At 46.2% G+C, this 20,680-nt stretch overlaps 1 protein-coding gene across 1 annotated transcript in view; it reads right to left on the reverse strand.

The window, feature by feature from the left end:
- The window catches only part of chd7 (chromodomain helicase DNA binding protein 7), a 69,206-nt gene that overhangs the window by 40,401 nt on the left and 8,125 nt on the right, over positions 1 to 20,680 (reverse strand). Inside the window, exons 2-4 of the mRNA XM_053329463.1 lie at positions 8,211 to 9,815; positions 7,515 to 7,837; positions 230 to 705 (exon numbers count right to left, since the gene is read on the reverse strand). Of these exons, the coding sequence (XP_053185438.1) occupies positions 230 to 705; positions 7,515 to 7,837; positions 8,211 to 9,693 (2,282 nt within the window). The 5' untranslated portion in view covers positions 9,694 to 9,815. The remainder of the gene's footprint in view (positions 1 to 229; positions 706 to 7,514; positions 7,838 to 8,210; positions 9,816 to 20,680) is intronic.

The following is a 20,680-nucleotide window of genomic DNA, read 5'->3' on the forward strand; positions in this document are numbered from 1 at the left end:
TAAAAAGCAGTGAGTGGTATAGGTGAGCTAGCAGCCTGCTGTTTGATCCTTTGTTTGACGTGCTTACATGTGGAAGTGAAAACATCACACTTCCACTTAGTGGCTTTGGGGCCCGATGTGTGTTCAGGACTTTAAACTAGTGTGGGCATCAATGTGAGAGTTTCCCTCTCACCTTGTTCTGTGCCACGTGCTGTGGTGTTTCATGTGAGTAAACTCTGCTGCTTCCTACCTGCTTTTCTTGGGGGTCTTGGTCTTGGGTGTGGAGCTCTTGGCTTTCTTCTCCTTGGGCTCCTTGGGCTCTTTGGGGGTCTTGGGTGTTTTGGGTGTTTTGGGCGTCTTCGGGGTCTTGGGCTCTCTGGGCTCCTTGCCCTCTGCCTTCTCCTTTGGTTTCTTTTTCCGCTTCTTCTTCTCCTCCGCCGGCGGCGAACTTCCCTCTACGGTTCCCGCGCCGCTCGCCTGTTCACCGGCGTCACTTCCTGTGCCGGGAAATTCCGACTTGGCGTCTTCACCTCCTGCCGTCTTCCTCCCTCCCTCTTCTTCCTCTCCGCCCGCCGCTTTAGCTTTCTTCTTTTTCTTCTTTTTTGGCTTGGTCTCCTGGTCGCTGGGCTGCTCTGTGCTGATAGGCTGGCCGGGGGCACCGGCTCCAACTGCCGGCCTGTCAGGAAGCATCATTGAGGCGTCGCCTGACGGGTCCGTGGGGGAATGCTGGAGGGGAGGAGCGAGGGAGGGACAAACACATCCGTTAATTTCACTTATTCAGCTAATTTAAAACAGAAAGTGTTTCTTTGTACAATGAATAATGAAAATTAAATGAGGTTTGACTCTAACACTGTAAACCACATCAAAGTGTGTGTGGCCAGAGTGCAGAAAGCATGAAAGCAAACAGTCATCTCACATTTCTACTGAAACCATTAGTCACCGGACAGAAACGGAACACACAAAAACTTTTTAATCCAATACAATAAATCAGTGGTCCAGTAAGAATGTTAAACACTCTAATTACTGCTGCTTTTTATTTCATTAGGCAGTCTGCAGATGTCACCTTCATCATTTTTCATTATTTTATGAGCTTTCATCAACTAAAACTACTAATCTCAAAATCAACCAACACACTGATCAACAGTGAAACCATCATTATTTTGCAGTCCTATATTTTGGTTTGTAAACAAAACAAAAACAACTATATTAGGGCTGCAACTAACATTTATCTTTATCAATTTAATATAACCATTTTTTGATTGATCAATTCATAAACTGCTCAACAAATTGTCTGACCAAAAGCCCAAAAGCTACAAATATCCAGTTTCTTGTCAAAGAAGAGCAAATAAAAAGCTAAAACCTCACTGCTTTTGGATTTTTTAAGCAAAATGCCAAAAAACAGAGTTGATTCTACAATCAGACCGATTCATTTCCAATCAATAGCTTCAGCTGTAGACTCAGAATCAGATCAGCGTGCACACATTCTGCCATCAAACTTGTCCGCTAGTGTTTCTGCTTCAGCCGTGCCAACCTGTCAATACTGCTACACTCTCTGCAGGGTGGGGGTTGACTGTGCCAGTAATGGTGGACTACAGAGCAGAGTGGGAAGAGGGGATCCATCCATCCATCCATCCATCCATCCATCCATCCATCCATGCATGCACATAAGCTGCCACCTCCTCTCCTCTCCTCTCCTCTCCTCAGGACTCCCTGTTGCTACAGTTTCCTCCCCCCTCCTCCCGCCTGCTGCTAACCTTAGTAAACAAACGGGCTGACACCTCATTTTTCCTCCTGCAGATCCCTAAATCCTCCTCTCTCTCTCCTTCTTCTCCCACCACCACCACCTCCTCCTCGTCTTCTTCATTGCTCCCAAGTAAGCTTTTCTGTGACAGGAAACTGGTTACCAGCTGTTGGGAGCCTCTCCAGCTGCCTCTCCTCCCTCTCCTCCCTCTCCCCCTCTCTCTCCCTCCCTCCCTCCCTCGTTCTCTCTCTCTCTCTCTCTCTCTCTCTCTCTCCAGCTGCTCAGGGTCCCAGTAGCAGATGGGAAATCAGGCATCATGACACGAATAAATTATCTCCATACTTCAAAAAGGCGCAGCGAGGGAGTGAGTGAGTGAGTGAGTGAGTGTGTGTGTGTGTGTGTGTGTGTTGTATGAAAGAAGGAGAGAGCATGCCTTTTGAGAGAGTGTGTGCATGTGTGTGTCAAAGTGTGTCAACAAGGTGTGTTTGAGCATCAGCAAGTTTATAGCAAAATGCCACGGCAGCAGCCCCCCTCTGTGTACACACACTAACACACACACACACACACAGTTAGTATAGCATGCTTGTGTTCACGTGGCGTAGGGAGAAAGAGTTGGGGTGCTATCACTTAAAGTCCACTTGCGTCAGGAGAATGCTAATGCGCGCGCACACACGCACATATACACACACAAACTGCTGCAAGGTCATGCATCACACAAACCTCTGCACGCATGCACACAAACACCTGCTGACACACACGTAAACTGAGCCATTTAGACACACAAATAGAGGGGGAGGGAGAGGAGGGAGACAGCTAGGGGAGATAGAGATGGAGAGAGACAATCACACACACACACACACAGAGAGAGAGAGAGAGGGGGAGAGAGAGATGGGGGGACACGGTGCCAAGAGATAAATCTGTCCTCCTGCCAAGCTTCCCAGATAATCAATCACACGAATGACAATGGAGACACACACACACACACACACACATCGTGTCTACACAAACAATCTCACACACGTTTGAGTCCTGCCTCAGGTCTGTTCTGCAGGGTGTAGCCCTCTGGTTTAAAAATGGACAAATATCATCTTTCCTCTATCTAAACAGGTTCCTAATCTCACCAATAAGTGAATTGAACAGAAAGATACATAAAGATCTATCAGAATGGCTGCACGGGGGTCATGTGACACACTCTGAGGAGATGAAGGGTATTGAGTTTCATCTCTCAGGAGGATGGAGGAGGAAGAGCAGTGGAGGAGGAGTTGGAGGGTTAAATCCACCGGGCGGAAACACTTAAGACCCCCCCCTCTAAGGATGGTGTGAAAGGAAATCCTGTTGTCATCGTTCAAGCTTCTCTCTCCATCCATTCCTCCACCTATCCCAACGCTGACGGCTGCCTGCTGCCTCCCATTTGACCCGTTTTGCTTTCACTTTGCTTTTCTGACCTGGGTTTGTTTGGCTGCTTCCTGCTACACACACACACACACACACACACACACACACACACACACACACACACACACACACACACACACACGACCCACCATACTTATCCATGATGTCATTTCATCATCTGGTTCTGCTCATACTATTCAATGTGTGTTGAAAGGTTTTTACGGTTATTTCATTATTTATTTGTATTTATGTTATTTATGCTGCATGCATGCTGCTGGAGCTGAGTGACACATTTCATTCCTTCATGTTTTTAACATGACAAACTAAACTGAACTGAAAGCAGCTTTATTTGGAGCTGTGGCTGCTGTGATTCTTATGTTTATAAAGTAAAAGTATAAATACTCCATGTTGCCACGCAGAAGGTCAAAGTTTAATTATTACTTTGGTGCCAGTAAAGACTTTGTAATAATCTTAGATGGACTTCTTCCAATGCATGACGTCATTCTTTGATTAGTCACAGGTTGATGGATACTGAGGAGTTTGAGTTACACTAGAAGGCTCAAACACCAGTTTAACTCAAGAGCTTGTTTCTTAATAAATCCCTGATTTATTAATATCCATCACTGGTTTAGTGAATAACATACATATCTACAGTGGAATTAAAGATCATCACAGAGACACAGTGGCATTGTAGCATAATGTTAGGTATAAGGTAGAAGTATTGAATTACAAATACTCACATTACTGTAATGTAGTAGCTATTTTGTTTACTTGTACTTTTGAGTATTTTCAAAGTCAGTCATTTTACTTTTACGCAAGTATGGTTGAAATGAAGTGAAAGGTATCCGTACTTGATACTAAGGTATTGACAGAAATAAATTGATAAACAATACCTGCATTCAAATCCTTTTTGCACCCAGAGCTAGAAAATATGACTATTTGTATGGACTTGCTCATGGCCAATCAATGCAAGCTTAATGGGACATGTGATTGGCCCAGTGCCACAGCAGCTACAACCCGTCTGTGGTGGTCATGGTGAATTTGAGTCAGCGCAAGAAGCGGTTCATCAGCCAAGATGCCACCTAAACGCTCTAAAGTGTGACACATACACGCACGCACGTTACACCAGATAAAAGACAGAGCGTAACATGTGGAATGGGTATCTAATGAAATGCTCAATTGGTATCAGTATCACTTTAAGGGTACATGGATTGGTACTGGAAATGTTTAATGATACCCAGCCCTAATTTGTACATTGATCTGTTACTGAATTGATAAGTTATATGTGCTTTAAAAGGATCAATGTATATTGTGAGCTAAAAAAAAGAAATCAAATGCATTGCATCAAAAACAGTTCAATCAGATCAATCATTACAAAACAAAGCTGCATTCCAGTTTTCCAGCACGAGTTGGATATTTCAGCACTCTCTACCTCTGATGATTTCCCTTAACTTTAACAACAACCATGCATTGAATTTATTGCTTTCATTTTGTCATTACATCACTCTCCTAGGCCTAACAAGCACTCCACCAGTTCACTTTAGCTACACAACTTTTACTTTGACACATTATCCCTGTAGCATGATAAAATCTCATCAATGGATAGTTTAGAGCATGTGCAGGTTGCTACTACATATAAGAAAGCTCAGATCTGTCACGTATAAAGTTAAAGTAAGAGTAAAAAAAGGTGTCATGTCTCAATGATAAAACATAAGAGAATGATTCGGGGGATGTGTGCACGGAAGGAAACGTCTTTTGCAAGCAGCACAGCAGTTGCATGCCTCAGCTCTTCAGGCAGGTGAGGTGGGTTTCCAATAAAATAAAATTAAAAAAAAAAAAAAAAAAAAAAAATCACTCAACCACCAAAACCGAAGTGAATCAGCTTACTGAAAACTAGCGTGGCAAGGTGACCACATTAGTGCCTGTGTTATTACTGCCGTGGAAGGATGATGGGAGCTTTGTTTCTATTTCCACTGGAACATGAAGGCACGTCACTTCTATTATAGACAGATTAAGAGGGCTAAATCTTGAGTGAATGCAGAGAAAAGGAGGAAGAACACGAGTCGCTCTAGTATGTTGAATATGTGTGTTTTAAACGTGTCGCTATTACCGCAAAGCTGTGAATATCAAACGTTTAAAAAGATACATTCACCGTTAGCTGAACCCCGGCTAAAACATTAGAGAGCCATTTCCTAGAAGCTGCAGACCCGCGGCGAGCTGGATGGTATAGCAGCTCCCTGACAGCGTGTGCATGAGCGAGAGGGGGAGGGGGGAGGGGCGAGACAGGCATGTTATATGTCAACTAGAGTGCTGCACGCAACACTGTGTGTGTGTATGTATGTATGTATGTGTGCATGTGTGTGTGTGTGTGTGCGGGAGATGTAGAATAAAGGTCACAGGCGCAGCACTCTGCCGGAGCTGTGACCTTGAGCTGCTGACGAAGGCATGCGTGTGTGTGTGTGAGCGAGAGTTTGTGTGTGTGCATGTGTGTAATAACCATGCTTACTGAACAGATGGAGCTTAGAGTACCAGACATAGTCATCATGAGTGACTGACCGGCTTGGGGTGTGTGTGTGTGTGTGTGTGTGTGTGTGTGTGTGTGTGTGTGTGTGTGTGTGTGTGTGTGTGTGTGTGTGTGTGTGTGTGTGTGTGTGTGTGTGTGTGTGTGTGTGTATCTTTCTAACAAGTGCATTATAAGCATCGAAAGAAGTCCCTTCCTGTGCTGCGCGCACGTGCACACACACACACACACACACACAACTCCAAGTACCCCACTAACTACACTATCCCATTTGCCATCCCATTTGCCATCCCATTCCAGACACTATACCGACCCACACTGCTGCTGGAGAGTGTGTGTGAGAGTGTGTGTGTGTGTGTAAAAAACGATGGGGGCTACCGGGCCTGCAGCTAGAGGTTGGGATGGCGCATGCGGAGCGCCCAGGCGAGGAGCAGGGCTCACCAGTCAACCTGGCATCTAGGTCAGGAGTGCTGGATAAATTAAGTGTGACGGCTGAAATGTCAACCACAAAACGCAGCCATGCAGGCTTGGGGGTGGTGGGTGGGGGTGGAGGATGGGTGGGGTGTTAAGCGAGGATAGGAGAGTAGTGTGAACGAGAATGGAAGAGAAAAAGGGGGACGGGATTTCTGCATGTGTGTTTGTGTGTGCGTGCGTGTGTGGCCACAGGGCTGCTATTGTGTGTGAATGGGTCAGTGGAGAAAGGGGGCTTTGAGCAACAAAACAAGCTAATGGAAGCCGGAGAGAGGGGGGGGGGGGGCACGTGACGCAAGCAGCGGCGACCGTGCACACTCGCTCACGCACACACACACAAATATGGAGGTTGACATTGAGAACTGCTAACCTCTTCCCACCAGCCCTCCTCCTCCTCCTCCGCTACAGATCCTGGACTCCCTCTCTTGAGATCTTTGCTTGTTTTCCCACTTCTTTCCTCTTAAGAGTTGTCCCCCCTCCCCCCAATCTCTTAATCACCCACCCAGCTTCTCCCTCCCCCCCTCCCTGTCTCCCTCTTCTTTTCTGAAGAAGGAAAACTGAAAAACTGTCTGTCTCTCTCAGAACATCCGGCTACACAATGTTAGCTAAGAGATGACACCCCCCCCCCCCGAAATGGATAAGACAAACACACACACAGAGAGAGAGAGAGAGAGAGAGAGACAGAGAGACAGAGAGACAGAGGGAGAGGGAGAGAGAGAGAGAGAGAGAGAGAGAGAGAGAGAGAGAGAGAGAGAGAGAGAGAGAGAGAGAGAGAGAGAGAGAGAGAGAGAGAGAGAGAGAGAGAGAGAGAGAGAGAGAGAGAGAGAGAGAGCGGAAAGAGAGGAGACGGGGAGGAGGGAGAGACAGGAAGGGAGGTTTCCTCTAAAGAGGAGGGGGTGCAGTGGGAGCAAGAGGGAGGAGAGATTATGCTGGTGGCGCCTCTGTGTGTGCACATTTGTGTGTGTGTGTGTTTGTGTGTTGCGCACGTGTCTCAGGATATGCAGCTCACAGGAAACAAACAGCTGCAAAAATCCATTTCCCCACACACACACGGAAACACAACCCCACACACACACGAAGCCGACAGCAGAAGACACAAAAGGCAAGAAACACACACTGATATGAACAAACACACGCACACACACACACACCCCACTGAAGCAGTGCCCAATGTGCCGCTGTGTTCTCAAATGTCATGTACACACACATTTATGCGCACACACACACACACACATTTCCCTTACACTACAAAAACACACAAACACACACACACACACACACACACACATCCCCACCGCCCACATGAAAATAAACATTCACATGAAAACAAATGCATATAGTCTTGATCTTTCTCACACACACAGAGCGCTGCTGCCACATCAAAGCGTCTGTTTGACGGAGACTCACCTGAACATGAGGCACTTTCTGTGGGGTGAGAGGGGGTGAGGAGAGTGAGTGGGAGGTGGGAGGCGCCCATGGGTGGGAGGCCTGGCTGGGGGGAGGAGGAGGCGTGCCCTGCAGGTGGTGGGGGTGCGGGGGCAGGTGTGCGTGTTGCGCCTGAGCGTTGGGCGCGGGCGGCACCAGGCCCTGGTTCGGAGGGGGGCCTCCGTGCTGACTGACCGGCTGGCCCTGGAAACCCATGGGGGCGGCCTGCCCGTTCCGAGGGGCCTGCTGCTGGGCCTGGAGCAGACGCTGGTCTCCCCCCTGGCCGACCGGGCCATCGTGAGATCCTGGGAGCGGAGACAACGGGATGGTTATTGAGTGGATGACGCCAGCGGCCATGTGTTTTCATCAACAACTCTAAAAACTGAGGCCAATTTTTCTCTTTTTTAAAAAAATGTTTCTCAGTGTTTCAATGCCCAGAAGTATCAAAGAAGAGAAATCCAATCCAACAGTGGACACAGTAACTAACGGCAGCTAGTTCAGTTCAAACAAAGTTAAACTAATGTGCCATTGAAACCCATTCTGTACAGAGAGAATAAAAATAGCAATAAACAATAAAGAGACACACAAGGACTGATACATTTCCTTCCAATATGTGCTACATGTGAAATATTATAGGATATGGAGGAGTTAAAAAAGAAAAGCCCGTCCTGAGCTTACCTTGCTGTGGCTGGAGCTGCGGCCTGTTTGGCCCCATTTGTGGGCCACGCTGCGGCCCCATGCTGGGGTACATCTGCCCTGCATTGGGGGGCATGTTGTGGGCCTGCTGGTGTTGGGGGTGTGGGGCTGAAAGAGGGGTTTGGGGAGTTCTCTGAGGAAGGGTGATAGCGTTGGGTGGAGTCTGCAGGGCCGTGTACCCGGCAACCTCTGTGGGCCCAGCTAGTCCTGCGCTAGGGGGTCTGCCCTGCTGGGGAGGAGGGGTTGGGGTTCCCATACCCCGCATTGGGGACATGGATGAAGGGGAGGGGTAGGATCCCTGAGCTGGGGGGGCGAGGTGGGACTGGGGCTGGTTTTGGGGCTGGGGCAGATTCTGGGGGTGGTTGAGGGGGTGCATAGGCTGGCCCTGCTGCCCTGCCTGCTGCTGCTGCATGGGAGCAGAACGGGTCTGAAGGGGTTGGTGAGGTGGTGCGGCTGGATAGCGCTGCCCCTGCTGCCCGGCGGCTGGGCCTGATCCCTGGTTAAACCTCTGGCCCAGCTGCCCCGGTCCCATGGCCTGGCCGATGTTAGCGCCGACGTTAGCGTTAGCGCCCTGGCCCATCCCAGACCCCATGGCTCCGTACTGGGCCTGATAGCCGGGGTACTGGCCAGCCCCGAACCCCGCCATGCCCTGTTGGTGCTGGTGGGGTTGCGGAGGCTGTCGGGAGGGGGATTGTGGGTACCGGGGCGTGTGGCCCATGTTGGGGTAGCCCTGGGGTTGCGGCTGGGGCTGAGGGTTCCTCATTTGGGCTCCCCCCATCCCGACATGTCCCAGGTAGTGAGATGGGTCCTGAGCGGTAGGGGGTGCCATGCTCTGTGGAGGGTAGTGTTGGTTCATGCGAGCTGCGTTGGGTGTCGGTGTGCCTTGCATCCCGCCGTAGTTGCCTTGAGACATCTGGTAGCCCCCCATCTGGGTGGGGGCTCCCCCTGGTTGTGTTGGAGGCTGCTGATAAGCCGGTCTGTTCTGCTGCTGCTGTGGCTGCGGCTGCTGCTGCTGGCCCCAAACGCCACCCCCGCCTGCTCCTCCCCCAGCATCGCCCGGGTACCCGTGGTGGGGGTTACTAGAGTTAGCTGGGTTGTTATGGTAGTGGGAGGCCATGCCATTCATGGCCGCTGTAACGTTCGGTGGGCCCTGGCTGGGGCCGTTCTGGGCCATCATTCGTCCTGCAGGGGCGCCGGGTTGCTCGTAGCCCGCGTAAGGGCCATGGTCGTACATTTGCCCCAGTTTGGGCTGCGCCGGGCCCGATCCAGCGCCGTGGAGCATCCCCTGGTGGTAACCCCTGTTCCCCTGGTGCTCATGGTTCAGGGAGGGGTTAGTCTGCTGGGGTAGAGGGTTGGACTGGCCCGGGGCCGGCTGCTGAGGAAAGCAGTCTCCTAAACCATCTAATCCATCTGAGAACAGCCCTGCGTCGTCCCCGAATAAACTCAACATCCCTGGGTCCGCCATGGCTGGGTGGGGGGCCCACAGATGGAGGGGACTGGATGGAGAGGAGGTGTGCTGTGCAGTGAGAAGCTAATCAGCTAGCTGCTAGTTTGAAGCTTGTTACTCCATGGTCCTCGTTTAAGTCCCTGGAGAGACAGAGGGAGGAAGTAAGAGAGACACTGGAATTAGTGCGGGTTCACATAAGAGCAAAGGGTTTACCAATGAGATATGAGCAGTGAATACATTAAAAAAAAAAAAAAAATCAGTATCAGAACAGTTTGAAATGTTTGATGATTCATCCCGTGCTCAGGGGCGTTTACAAAACTTCATCCAAACAAACGTAACTTTGGTCGAGTAGCCGGCCGCACCGGTCATATCACTGTGTGTGGGATGTAGCGACCAGCACAGCGGTAGATAGGAAGAGATGTGTGTTTGGAGATCAGTGGGCAAAAAGCTTTGTTTACATCTCCACAACAATGTGAGGTTTAATTCATTCATTTATTTCTCTCTCTCTTCCTCCTGACCTAAATGGGGCCTTTCATTTAACCACATTTTAAAGTTCTTGTATGTCAATAAGGGGCTGAAAATGGTAATAGTGGTAAATGAAAGCATAGCAACATGCCGAATTTACCTACTGACATTGTTTGAGCAGAAAGTGTGTGATTTACTGATGCTGGTGTACGCAGAGCCACAATGCATATAGACGAACTGATGCACTGAATGTTGGCAGTACTGGTGGTGATGTTTGAATTCTGACAGTGTTTTCATACATTTAGTTGACAATAAGCTTATAAAAAAGGGACTTGTATTCATTTCCAGCTCTATAGACTCCACTAGAGTAGCATTGCATAGTTCACAGTTTAAAAAAAAGCCTCCTTGTTTATCTTATACTGGCTCTTTGTGTAGCCCCTCAGTTCAGCCAATGTCTCTGAACAGGCAGTTTTAGCTCCGGTCTCTTTAAGTCACAGCTGATGCAAACCCAACATTCCCTGCTTTACTGCTTCATATTAAAAGCTTTTCAATGACTATATAATAGGAGACTTTGATTGGTGGATCAGTTAGAAATAATGCAGGGAGTGATAGTACAAGCAGAAACAGCCACAGTGGTGATGATGTTTGATGAAGAGCTGTGGAGCACCAGCACACCTCTAACAAGTAAACTACTTATTTCACTTTTCCCTGCTGTGTAATGGAAAAGAAACAAAAAAAACACAACACTCATGGCGTGCCAGCTTGACTTGAATCTTGGCTTGCATCACTACACCCAAAACAATGGAAAAATGCCCTAATGTTAACGGAGTGGAGCAGTGAAGTTGTGTGCTCTGCGTGGAGCAAACAAACCATATAAAGAAATCTGACACGAGTTGACGGATTCAAGTAGAAAAACCACTGGAAACAGTGCTCAGAGCTATTTGAATCACATGAACTACTCCTACATACAGTATGTTTATCTCATTATTTCACAATTTTGAAGTTTAATATGAACATACGACATTGTACTTGTGTATGTATGACTGAAAATAAGAAAAAGCATAACACGTCCCCTTTAAGTTGAAATTAGCAGCTCTAAGTCCATAGTACAATTTTAAGGGTTTAAAAGCTGTAAGCTCTATTACATTGTCTATGGCTTACGAAATAACTTATTTTATGAACAAATGGTTACTTAAAAGTTGAGTTTTCTCCAAACAAGTGGTAAAAACGTTTTAAAAGGATATTAGCAACAGACCACAAGACACTGCATCACCATCTCACTGATAGGGCTCAATGTTATGTAGATACATCCACTCTATAGGTTTGTGGTTACGCTTAGTAATAATGAAGAAACAACACCAATACAGGCCTTCACAGGAAATTATCACAGTTTGAATCACAGTATCAGTCAGCAGCATCATGAGCGTGCAGGTTCCCCAAAGCGCTCCGTGCCGATCAGATGGTGCTTCAAACTACTTTAAACATCTCAGCTGCTTTATTAGCAACGGATTAACTTGCATGTTTAGAAAGTTAATCAGTTGTAACCAGCCCAGAAAAAAAAAGCACCCATTGAAAAAAACAACACCCAGAAACACTTCACATTAGCAACCCCCCCCCCCTTCCCCCTGCCTCCCCCCCACTCCCAACACAAAAACCCTCCCCCAACTCCATTTTACTACCAAACAAAAGAACTTCTTTCTTTTCCAACACGCACTCGGAGTCATTGAGTATATGTGTGTGTGTGTGTGTGTGTGTGTGTGTGTGTGTGTGTATGAATGAGTGTGTGTTAGAACAAAAGGGCCCAGCAGATGCAACTCTGTTTGAACGGCAGCAGCTGCCATCCAGCCAGCCAGAAATCAGCCAGCCAACAGGCGAGATGAGGCTTTACTGAACACCAGTCGGTCGCTCGCTGAACAGTTTGAAGCGCTTGCTCGGGCCTGGCAGATGTGCTGAGATGAGGAGCTAACCACCTGCTACCTTTTTAACCTCTGTGTGTGTGTGTGTGTGTGTGTGTTGACCCCATAAAAATCTAAGAAAACACACATATATAAACAAGCTCCATTTATCATGAACGACCGCGCGTGTGATAACAATCTTAACATAAAAATAAAAATGGAGGAATCCAGAGGTGTGTGAACAGAAACATTCGAGGGATGAGGTGGCAAACCCAACACCAGAGAGAGGGGGGGAGGGGGGGGGGGTGAAGGTGGGTGGATCTAAGCATGCATGAATGAGTGTGTGTAGGCTGTATCGGAGGACGGGACAGGGAGGAGGTGGGGGAGGTTTGCTTGTTGCTCCCATGCGGTGCACACACACACACAAAAAACACCCAAGCCAACTTCTACTACTACACAGAGTTCCCCTCCCCCCCATTCACCTCACTTCTTACCTCCTCCACACTTCTTTTTCCCCTCCCACTGATTTTCCCCCCCATCCACTTGTTGGTGAGCCCAGCAGGTAATGGAGGGGGCAAAATGTTTGATTATTTCTACACACACACACACACACACACACACACACACACACACCCCCACACACACACACAGGATTAAGGAATGAAGTAACTAGATTGTGGGGCCCCCCCAAAAATGACTTCAATTCATCCATCCAAATGAGGTCAATAATGTTGTGACACTGTGGCAGCAGGAACTGAAGAAACAGGTAGTTGTGACCTTTTCTAGCATGCATTTTGGTGAGAGGAGAGGTGGAGTACATCCTGGACAGTTTGGGAGTATCTACGGTTTCGTAATGCAGTAAATACCCAAGGCTGTACCTGATTCCACCCCTATTTTCTAATCCAATTCATCAAGCGGTCAGGTAGTGATTCCACTGACAAAAACGAGGCTGGATCATCAACGTTTAGGGAGCAGGCCTCAGAAGTAACTGGTGGAGTGTGTTGGTAAGTGCAGCAGTGTTGTTTTTGTCAGCTTTATGAGCATATTTGACACAAACCCTGCTTGCATCCTGTCACAAAAAGGCAGATGTTTTCTCTTTAGCTTTACTCAACTGGATAAAAATGTTGGAAATGACTTGACCATCAGCCTTTCATTCCTTCCAGCACCTGCTACTGCCAGACACTGAAACCTTAAGGCTTTAATATCTACCATGCTTGCTTAGGTAACCTAGAAAAACAAACTTTTAGAGCAGTGGACACATTTATAAAAGTCTCAGTGGTAAGAATCACAGAAAAGGCTAATTCTTCAGAGATTTGAAATTTGAAAAACTACTTTATCACCATCATATCTAGTGTTAAAAGTCTCATTTCCATGTGACAACAAAGTCACCTGGAAATGCAGTGAGCAGTAAGCCAGCAGTCAACATTAGCATGACACAGGGCTATAGTGCAGCAGCCTTTCTTTTCAGGCTACTTTAGGCCTTCTGCCGGGAGCCTCCACAAAGCCTCGTGGCAGCATCTGCTCTTGTTGTGTAAATAGCAGTTAACAAGCCCTTTCCTCTGTCTCTGTACCATAAACAGGCTGCCAACACAAAGACAGGAAGACAGGTGCTGCCTAACTTTTTACCACGGTATGGACGGAGACGGGCGAGGACATGTGAGGCATGCCGAGACGCTCATCTGTACGTTTCTTCGTTTTTATCAACTCCTCGACAGCGTGGAAGCAAAATGCGTTCTCCACAGTAGCAGGTTTAAATCACCGTTGAATCAGTGACTGAGCATGAATACACCACTCATTTCAAATCGCAGCATATAACAATTACATCTATGAGACATTCTACCACACCTGGATTATAGCTTTGAATTACAGGTACAACTTTTATTTGACAAATTTGTATCAATGTACACAAACTGTTCATTTTACTAGCAGAAAACTGTTTAATATGCAACATCATTTTGATCAGTGTAACTCTGAATAAGATATGTGCCCATCACTAAAGTTTGTATATAAAAAGGAGTAAACACAGCTAAATCAACATTCAGTAGACTGTCCTTTAAAGTTGTCACTTCCAGTTCTCCATATTGTTACAGTGCATTGACATAACTGCAATGTGGATGGAAGCTTAGGAGGTTCAAACTATGTGTTCATCAGCCAATGAGCCATAAGATTTCATTTTAAGCCCTAATTTTTAGCTGAAACTAACTTCTTTCCTTGAAGTCTTCAGATTCATTTTTAGTAAAATCACAGAACATAAAATCATGATTTCCTAAGGTAACATATTAAAAAACTGCTGTTGGGCAGCTTTTACACTTTTCTCTGTACAGCTCTTATTCAAAGTCTTCAAAAGCATCTGCACAGCTGCTGGCATTAGAAAAAAAACAAAAAAAACAAGTGTTCAGCTACCAAGATCACAGTAGTGTGAAAAGCAGCTATGAAACACTGTAGTTACATCACTTCCATCACTACAGGAAGGAAAAAAAAGTTTCGGCATTTGAGCGTGCGTGTGTGTGTGTGTGTGTGTGTGTGTGTGGAGCGAGGGGGCTGGTGCACAGGGCGGTGGGGGGTAGGTTAGAGTAATGACTGTAATTTCACATCCTTTGCAGCGAGCTACTACGAAGGCAACTGATTTCCTGTCAACTCTGTCAGACGCGCATTAAATTAGAAATTCTACAATACGGAATAAATGGAGCTGTATAAGCACTTGCTGGCTGCGGTGCGTGTGTGTGTAAGAGCGCGTGTATGTGTGGCAGCCTCGGGGCTTTTCGTCAGATCACAGCTCCGGTTAAAAGTAGGGAAGCAAGAGAAATTCTTTCCTTCGCTCGTCTTCTTACTGTTTTTTGTGTGGCCTTTACAAGTTAAGATGTAAGATAACACTCCCAGCCTGGACAATGCTGGATACATTTCCTCTACACTTCACCTCTTTGCTCTTACCCTTTTCTACCCTGTTCATCCCTCCATTCCTGAGTGAAACCTCCTTCAGTGTAATAGTCACGCAAGAGTCAATCCCTTCTACTCAGCACCCCTCCCTCTTTTTTTTACTTTCTGTGCCACTTCCTCTGCCATTTCAGTCACTTTCTTGCATCACACAACACACACACACACACACACACACTGATGGACGATAAAGCTGACAGTCATCAACTGCCCCCCCAGCCTACACACCCTGCCCCACACCCACACACACACACACACACACACACTGATTTGGCATAGCCAGGCCCCGATCAAATCTGCATGCCACACAGTAAGCTAGACCAAGTGGAGACTGACGACAGCCGCAGACACATAGAAACATGCATTTCCTGTCTAAATCCTACACACTACTTCTTCACCACAAAGTGTGCCTTCACCTCTTTCAATACACCGAAAAGCCAAAGTAGCACCGATCAACATCTGTTCACATCTGCCATTCCTTTTAGTCACTGGTATATTCTGAAGTTACATCACTATGACAAGTATATCCCTCTTTTTTTTTTTTTTTTTTAATAATCAGATGATCTGCTTAATGAGGGAGCTTAAGCTAGAGGGAGGTAAAGTAAGGAAAGACTGAGTGAGGAGGTGACAATAAGCTCAGCCATGAAAAAAATACATATAGTAATTCATTTAATAGCAATCATACATATATATTAAAAGTATATTTCAAAAAAATGATAGCTTTGCCAGATTTGCCCCCCTTCTCAACAATGATATCATGGTCCATCATCATCATATGCCACTTCAGTAGTTATTGCACACCCAAATACACACATACAGAGCATTGGCATTGAGGCCCAGCTGTCACTGCAGAGGGAATTAGGTGAACGGTCAGTGTGCCGCTTTAGACGCCAAATCTTGTCAAAGGATGAGGCATTTAGCCCGCTGCGCTCTCCTCCTCCCCTCCCCCCCGCTGCCATAACACACATGTGGTGATGAGTGGAGGAGGTGAGACTGTACTCATGAATCTGACATCATGCGTGCAGGCAGCCTCCTCGTCTTGAGAAGACCGCTGCGTTAGAGCAGCACTGATGTCTGGCTTAACTTTTGTCCATGGAGCTTTGCTGTCAGATCATACTGGAACAGAAAGTACCAGCCAATCCAATGCACTCAATTGCCAGGAAGTGCGTTCGTCACGCGAGCATGGAGATGGAGAAGAAGGAGCGAAACGGCTTCTGCCCTCATACCTTTAGGAAATTCTGCAGAAAGCTGCTGCGGTGTCTTAGCATCTGATAAGACCCCAGCACTGGCCTTCATGGCTCCTGTTTGATTTTCTCACAGCTACCTGTAGCAACACACCTTTGTGTTTGTTCACTCAGTCCTGACATGTTGACAGGACAGCCGCGAAGAATTTACGTGATTCACCACTACTAAAAAACTGCCAATTTTCTACTGCTGTGATCACTAATTTTGGACATAAATATTGAGCACAGAAAACACGGCTTGGACTGTTGGCTTCCAACAAAAAGTCAATAGAAAGAAAGCCGTGTGAATATTGACTGTAAGTTATATGTGTTAACTTTCCCAGGTTACACAGCTAGAGCAGACTGCCATTTAACCTGCAAGGTGAAGTAATTTTCCATCAATCATACAATATAAAAAAGGCGTGTCCAACCAGACTCCATTCAGAAAATCCCTAGTTTAAGGGAACTGTTGCTGTAGGCCAGCATTGTCTCCTGTCACAATATGATTTAAAATGGTATTTGTGTTCCTTAGGTACCTGCTGCTCCATTCGCTTGATTCATAAATCACACTAACATATCTTGATTTTCTTAAAAAGCTGGCACTAACACCACACACCACACGGTTGAGCCAATTTGAATCACAGCAGCGGAAACTCCTCCGCCGCCACAGACCTGGCTGCAGCCCTACAACCACAACACTACCACCAATTGGCATCCCTCTTTTCATCTCAGACATGGGCTTCAATAACAAATCCTTAACACAGGCGTGCGTGTGTTAAGAGTGTGTGTGTGTGTGTGTGTGTGTGTGTGTGTGTGTGTGTGTGTGTGTGTGTGTGTGTGTGTGTGTGTGTGTGTTATCAGCAGCAGAGCATCGTTCGGTCCTCTACACGTTCACTCAACTATCGGGTGACAAAGAAAGAAAGAGATAGTAACACAACTGAGAAGCTGCGTTCACTTATGTGGCTTCACAAGACCACACTGATGTCTATCAGTGATTTCAGAGGTGGCAATCTGTGAAAACTCCAGCACACAAACAACAGGGTCAGTGGAAAGAGACATGACACACACACACAGAAAAAAAACCCATCTCCATCCTCCATCACACCTATGATAAAGATATTCCTCCTCTCCATCATTAGTGGTGAACCGATGCTGCTTCTTCACCAGTCAATCCATCATTAAGTGGATCAAACAACACTGAGTCATTCGTACTGTTGTCGTGAAACAACAAAACTGACATAGGTGTAAATTCCTGTGATGAGACATTATAAAATTACACTCCTATAAACGAACGCATTCACACACACACGATTGTAATATGTGGCTTGCCTGTCTACCTGAAATAATGACATATAATATAGTAAGATAGAAAGAGGCTGTGTGGTGAGGTGGGAAAGTCCCAAGTGTCAGACATCTGAAATTATATGTTCGCCTCTTAAGCGTTTGAAAACGTGCCGCGATATCAGAGCTGGATCGAGTTGAAGGTGTTGAGAGGAAATGTCAAAAGTTTGCCTGAGTAAAAACAAAAAGGTCAGAAAAAAACACTGAACGCTGGACAGATGCTACAAGATGACGGTTTTATTCTTCAGAGAAAAATAACCCAATATGTGTATCTTTTGGGTTGCTTTAAACTAAAATGTATAGACAGTAATTATGTGGCCATGCTGTGCAGTGTGTTGACATCAGGTCATAAATGGAGCCTTGCTAACTACTACTGGTAATTCCAAAGAAAGCAAACAGAAGTATGAGGACTTCGACCTCTAACTGGCTGACAGTTTTATTACACGGCTTTAACAAAGTGAGGAGAAATATAAAAAGGCTTTGGTTGGGTCACAGCTGGAGGCGGGCGCGTGAGCCTGCGAGTCCCGACGACGTAATTAACAGCTCTGCGAGTTCCATCTCACCTGAAAAATCCGCCGCCTCTAACGGTTTTGATAAGTGAACTAGCAATCAGCGGCCGGGGCTCGAGAATTTCATGCTGACCCGACTGTGCGGCTCTGCCGAAAGCGCAATTATCGAGGCTGTTGGCTCGAGCCAGACCCGAAACCGCCGACTGCCAAGTTAGTGCGACTCAAGACGGTCCTTCATTTAACAGAGAATGCTGAACTCAAAAACACTTAAGTTTTGATATATCAGCTTCCTTCTTTAACATTAAGAATGCCTAAGACTAAATTTTCAGTGCAGCCAACCCCTCCCATCAGGTGATGTAACTGATACGTTCCTAAAAGTCTGACTCAAGGTGTGTTAGTTGGTGACGTCAGCCAGTGTAAACTTTGGTTGGAGTGAAAACCTGCAGGCGCTGGAGTTACCACACAGCAGCAAACAGCTCCTTACCCTGCTGTAAACATTTAGAAAAGCTTGTGTCAAATGTCGTTTCTAAAAGTCTGAGAAGATGCTGTGGTCAATTCAGTAAACTCTGGTCGCTAAAGATCAAATTTCTGGAAGTGTTTCGTGGCTTTCCCCCAATATAATGTTTAGATAATGTGGAAGTTTTATTTGTCCGTGGTAATTTGACTCGTCGCAATTAGCAACACGGATCTGGATCGCTCCGTGTACACAAAGTTAGTGTGTGGGAAAGGAAGAAGAAGAAGAAGAAGGTGAGAGGCTCAATTCAGTGTGGTCTGTGCAGGAGCTATACAGTAGTGTGATACATGCTGCACACACTATAGGGAGAAAAAGAAGAAAAAAAAAAGGTTTTTGATGCATGAATTTACCACAGAGGTATGGTGTTACAGTTTTCCGTGTGTGTGTCAGACAGAGAAACTTGTTAGTGTGAAGTGAGATTATGTAGTCTACCGTGAGAATAGAAGTCATGTGTCCAGCTGTGTAGAACCCATACATTCAACACTGATTCCCTCAATTCCTAAGGAACAATCCCATAATTCCTTTTCCGCGTCTGTTCAGCGTGTCGAGCTAGTTAGATTACGAAAAAAATTAAGCGGTACTTTCAAGTGCTCAACCAAAAAGGAAAAAAACAAAAAGAAAAGACACATTTCCAAATGAAATTAAGAGTGAAATGAAGTGGAAAATTATAGATATTGAATTATAGATCCATGTCGTACATTTAAACCTTTGTGTTTGTGCACAGTCCTGTTATGTTTTGCCTCTAGGTGGTGCTGCAAATGCGAAAAGTTTCTCATGATTAGTAGTACAGATGTGAGAGAAACTTCTTCCACATGTTCTATGATTATGTTCAATTGGTTGTATTAAGTTGAATCATGACTGATGAAGTTCCCATTTATCAATATTGCAATAAAAAAATCATTTAAGGTCCTAAAGAGCTATGTTTTGAACACAGTTTGCCTCCCTGCAGCCTTGTGGTCAATTTAGAAATGCCTCAGTCTAAAGTTATGTAAAATATGTAAAAATCACCAACCAGCAGACAGTTTTTAAATATTACACCACAAGTTTCAACTGCTGCTCAAATGTGTCAAACGGTGACTCAGTGATATTCTGTGTCTTACTGCACTTTATAATTCATCTCATTTTTTAACCAATTCACCAAAATCACACCTAGAAAAAGCAGGCTGATGTTAGATTTCTTTCAGATTTGTATCCAAAACAGTTGAATGGGGGTACACGTTAAGTTTAAATGCTCCTGTTTGTTCCTTCAGAATGTGAGAAGGCTCGTGACAGAGTGTGTCCTCAGTGTCACCTCACTGTTCTCAAGTCCTCGCCCACTCGTCTCCTCTGTCACTGTACGTTGCGCTTGGGTCCCGTCGACTGCTGCTTGTGGTTTTATTTCAAAGGTTTAGATGTCTTGTGTCCTTTTCCAGTTTCATACCTGGTCTAAAGAGACTACACGGCACGACTTGTGGAGAGAGGTTTTATACTTGTGCTACTGTCTTATGTCCTGTAGCACCGGCGCTACGTGCAAAAAAACAAACGGTCTACGTACAGGCCTGTGTGCTGTCGACAGTTTGGCAGCTAAACTGTCTGTAGCCTCCAGGCTCTACTACAGGAAATCTCTGCCATGTCAACAACACCATGTTTCCTCTGAGACGCAGACAGACAGACGCACACAGACAAACAAAAAAAAAAAAGATAAAGAAAAAAAAAAGAGCGAAAGAAACAAACTACGCGGCGAGCTCAGCAGACGCAAACCTAACCAGACACCTGAACAAGTGAGTGATCTCCCCCTTTTTTTCCTCTGGAGAAACACGTGTGCAGAAACCCACCCACCTAACCCAACCCCCCGTCCCCCCCCCCCACCTCCCTCCAGTTACCACTGGGATCTAAGTCGCTATAATTTATACCTTTGTTCCCAAATGGAGGACAGCGTGCAGGAGCTGGCTAGCTGTGTGTGTAATTACGCTCAAGTGAGGGGATGCGGGGCCGTGTGTTTGGGGCTGGGATTTGAGGCCCGGAAGGAAGGAAGAGAGAGAGGAGAGGAGAGGAGAGGAGGGTGGAGAAGGGGGGGAAGAAGAGGAGGAGGAGGAGAGAGGGGGGGATCAAGAGAGCGAGAGAAGAAAGAGAGAAGCAGTGAAG

The sequence above is a fragment of the Scomber japonicus genome, chromosome 12 (assembly GCF_027409825.1).
Source record: "Scomber japonicus isolate fScoJap1 chromosome 12, fScoJap1.pri, whole genome shotgun sequence".
Classification (NCBI taxonomy): domain Eukaryota; kingdom Metazoa; phylum Chordata; class Actinopteri; order Scombriformes; family Scombridae; genus Scomber; species Scomber japonicus.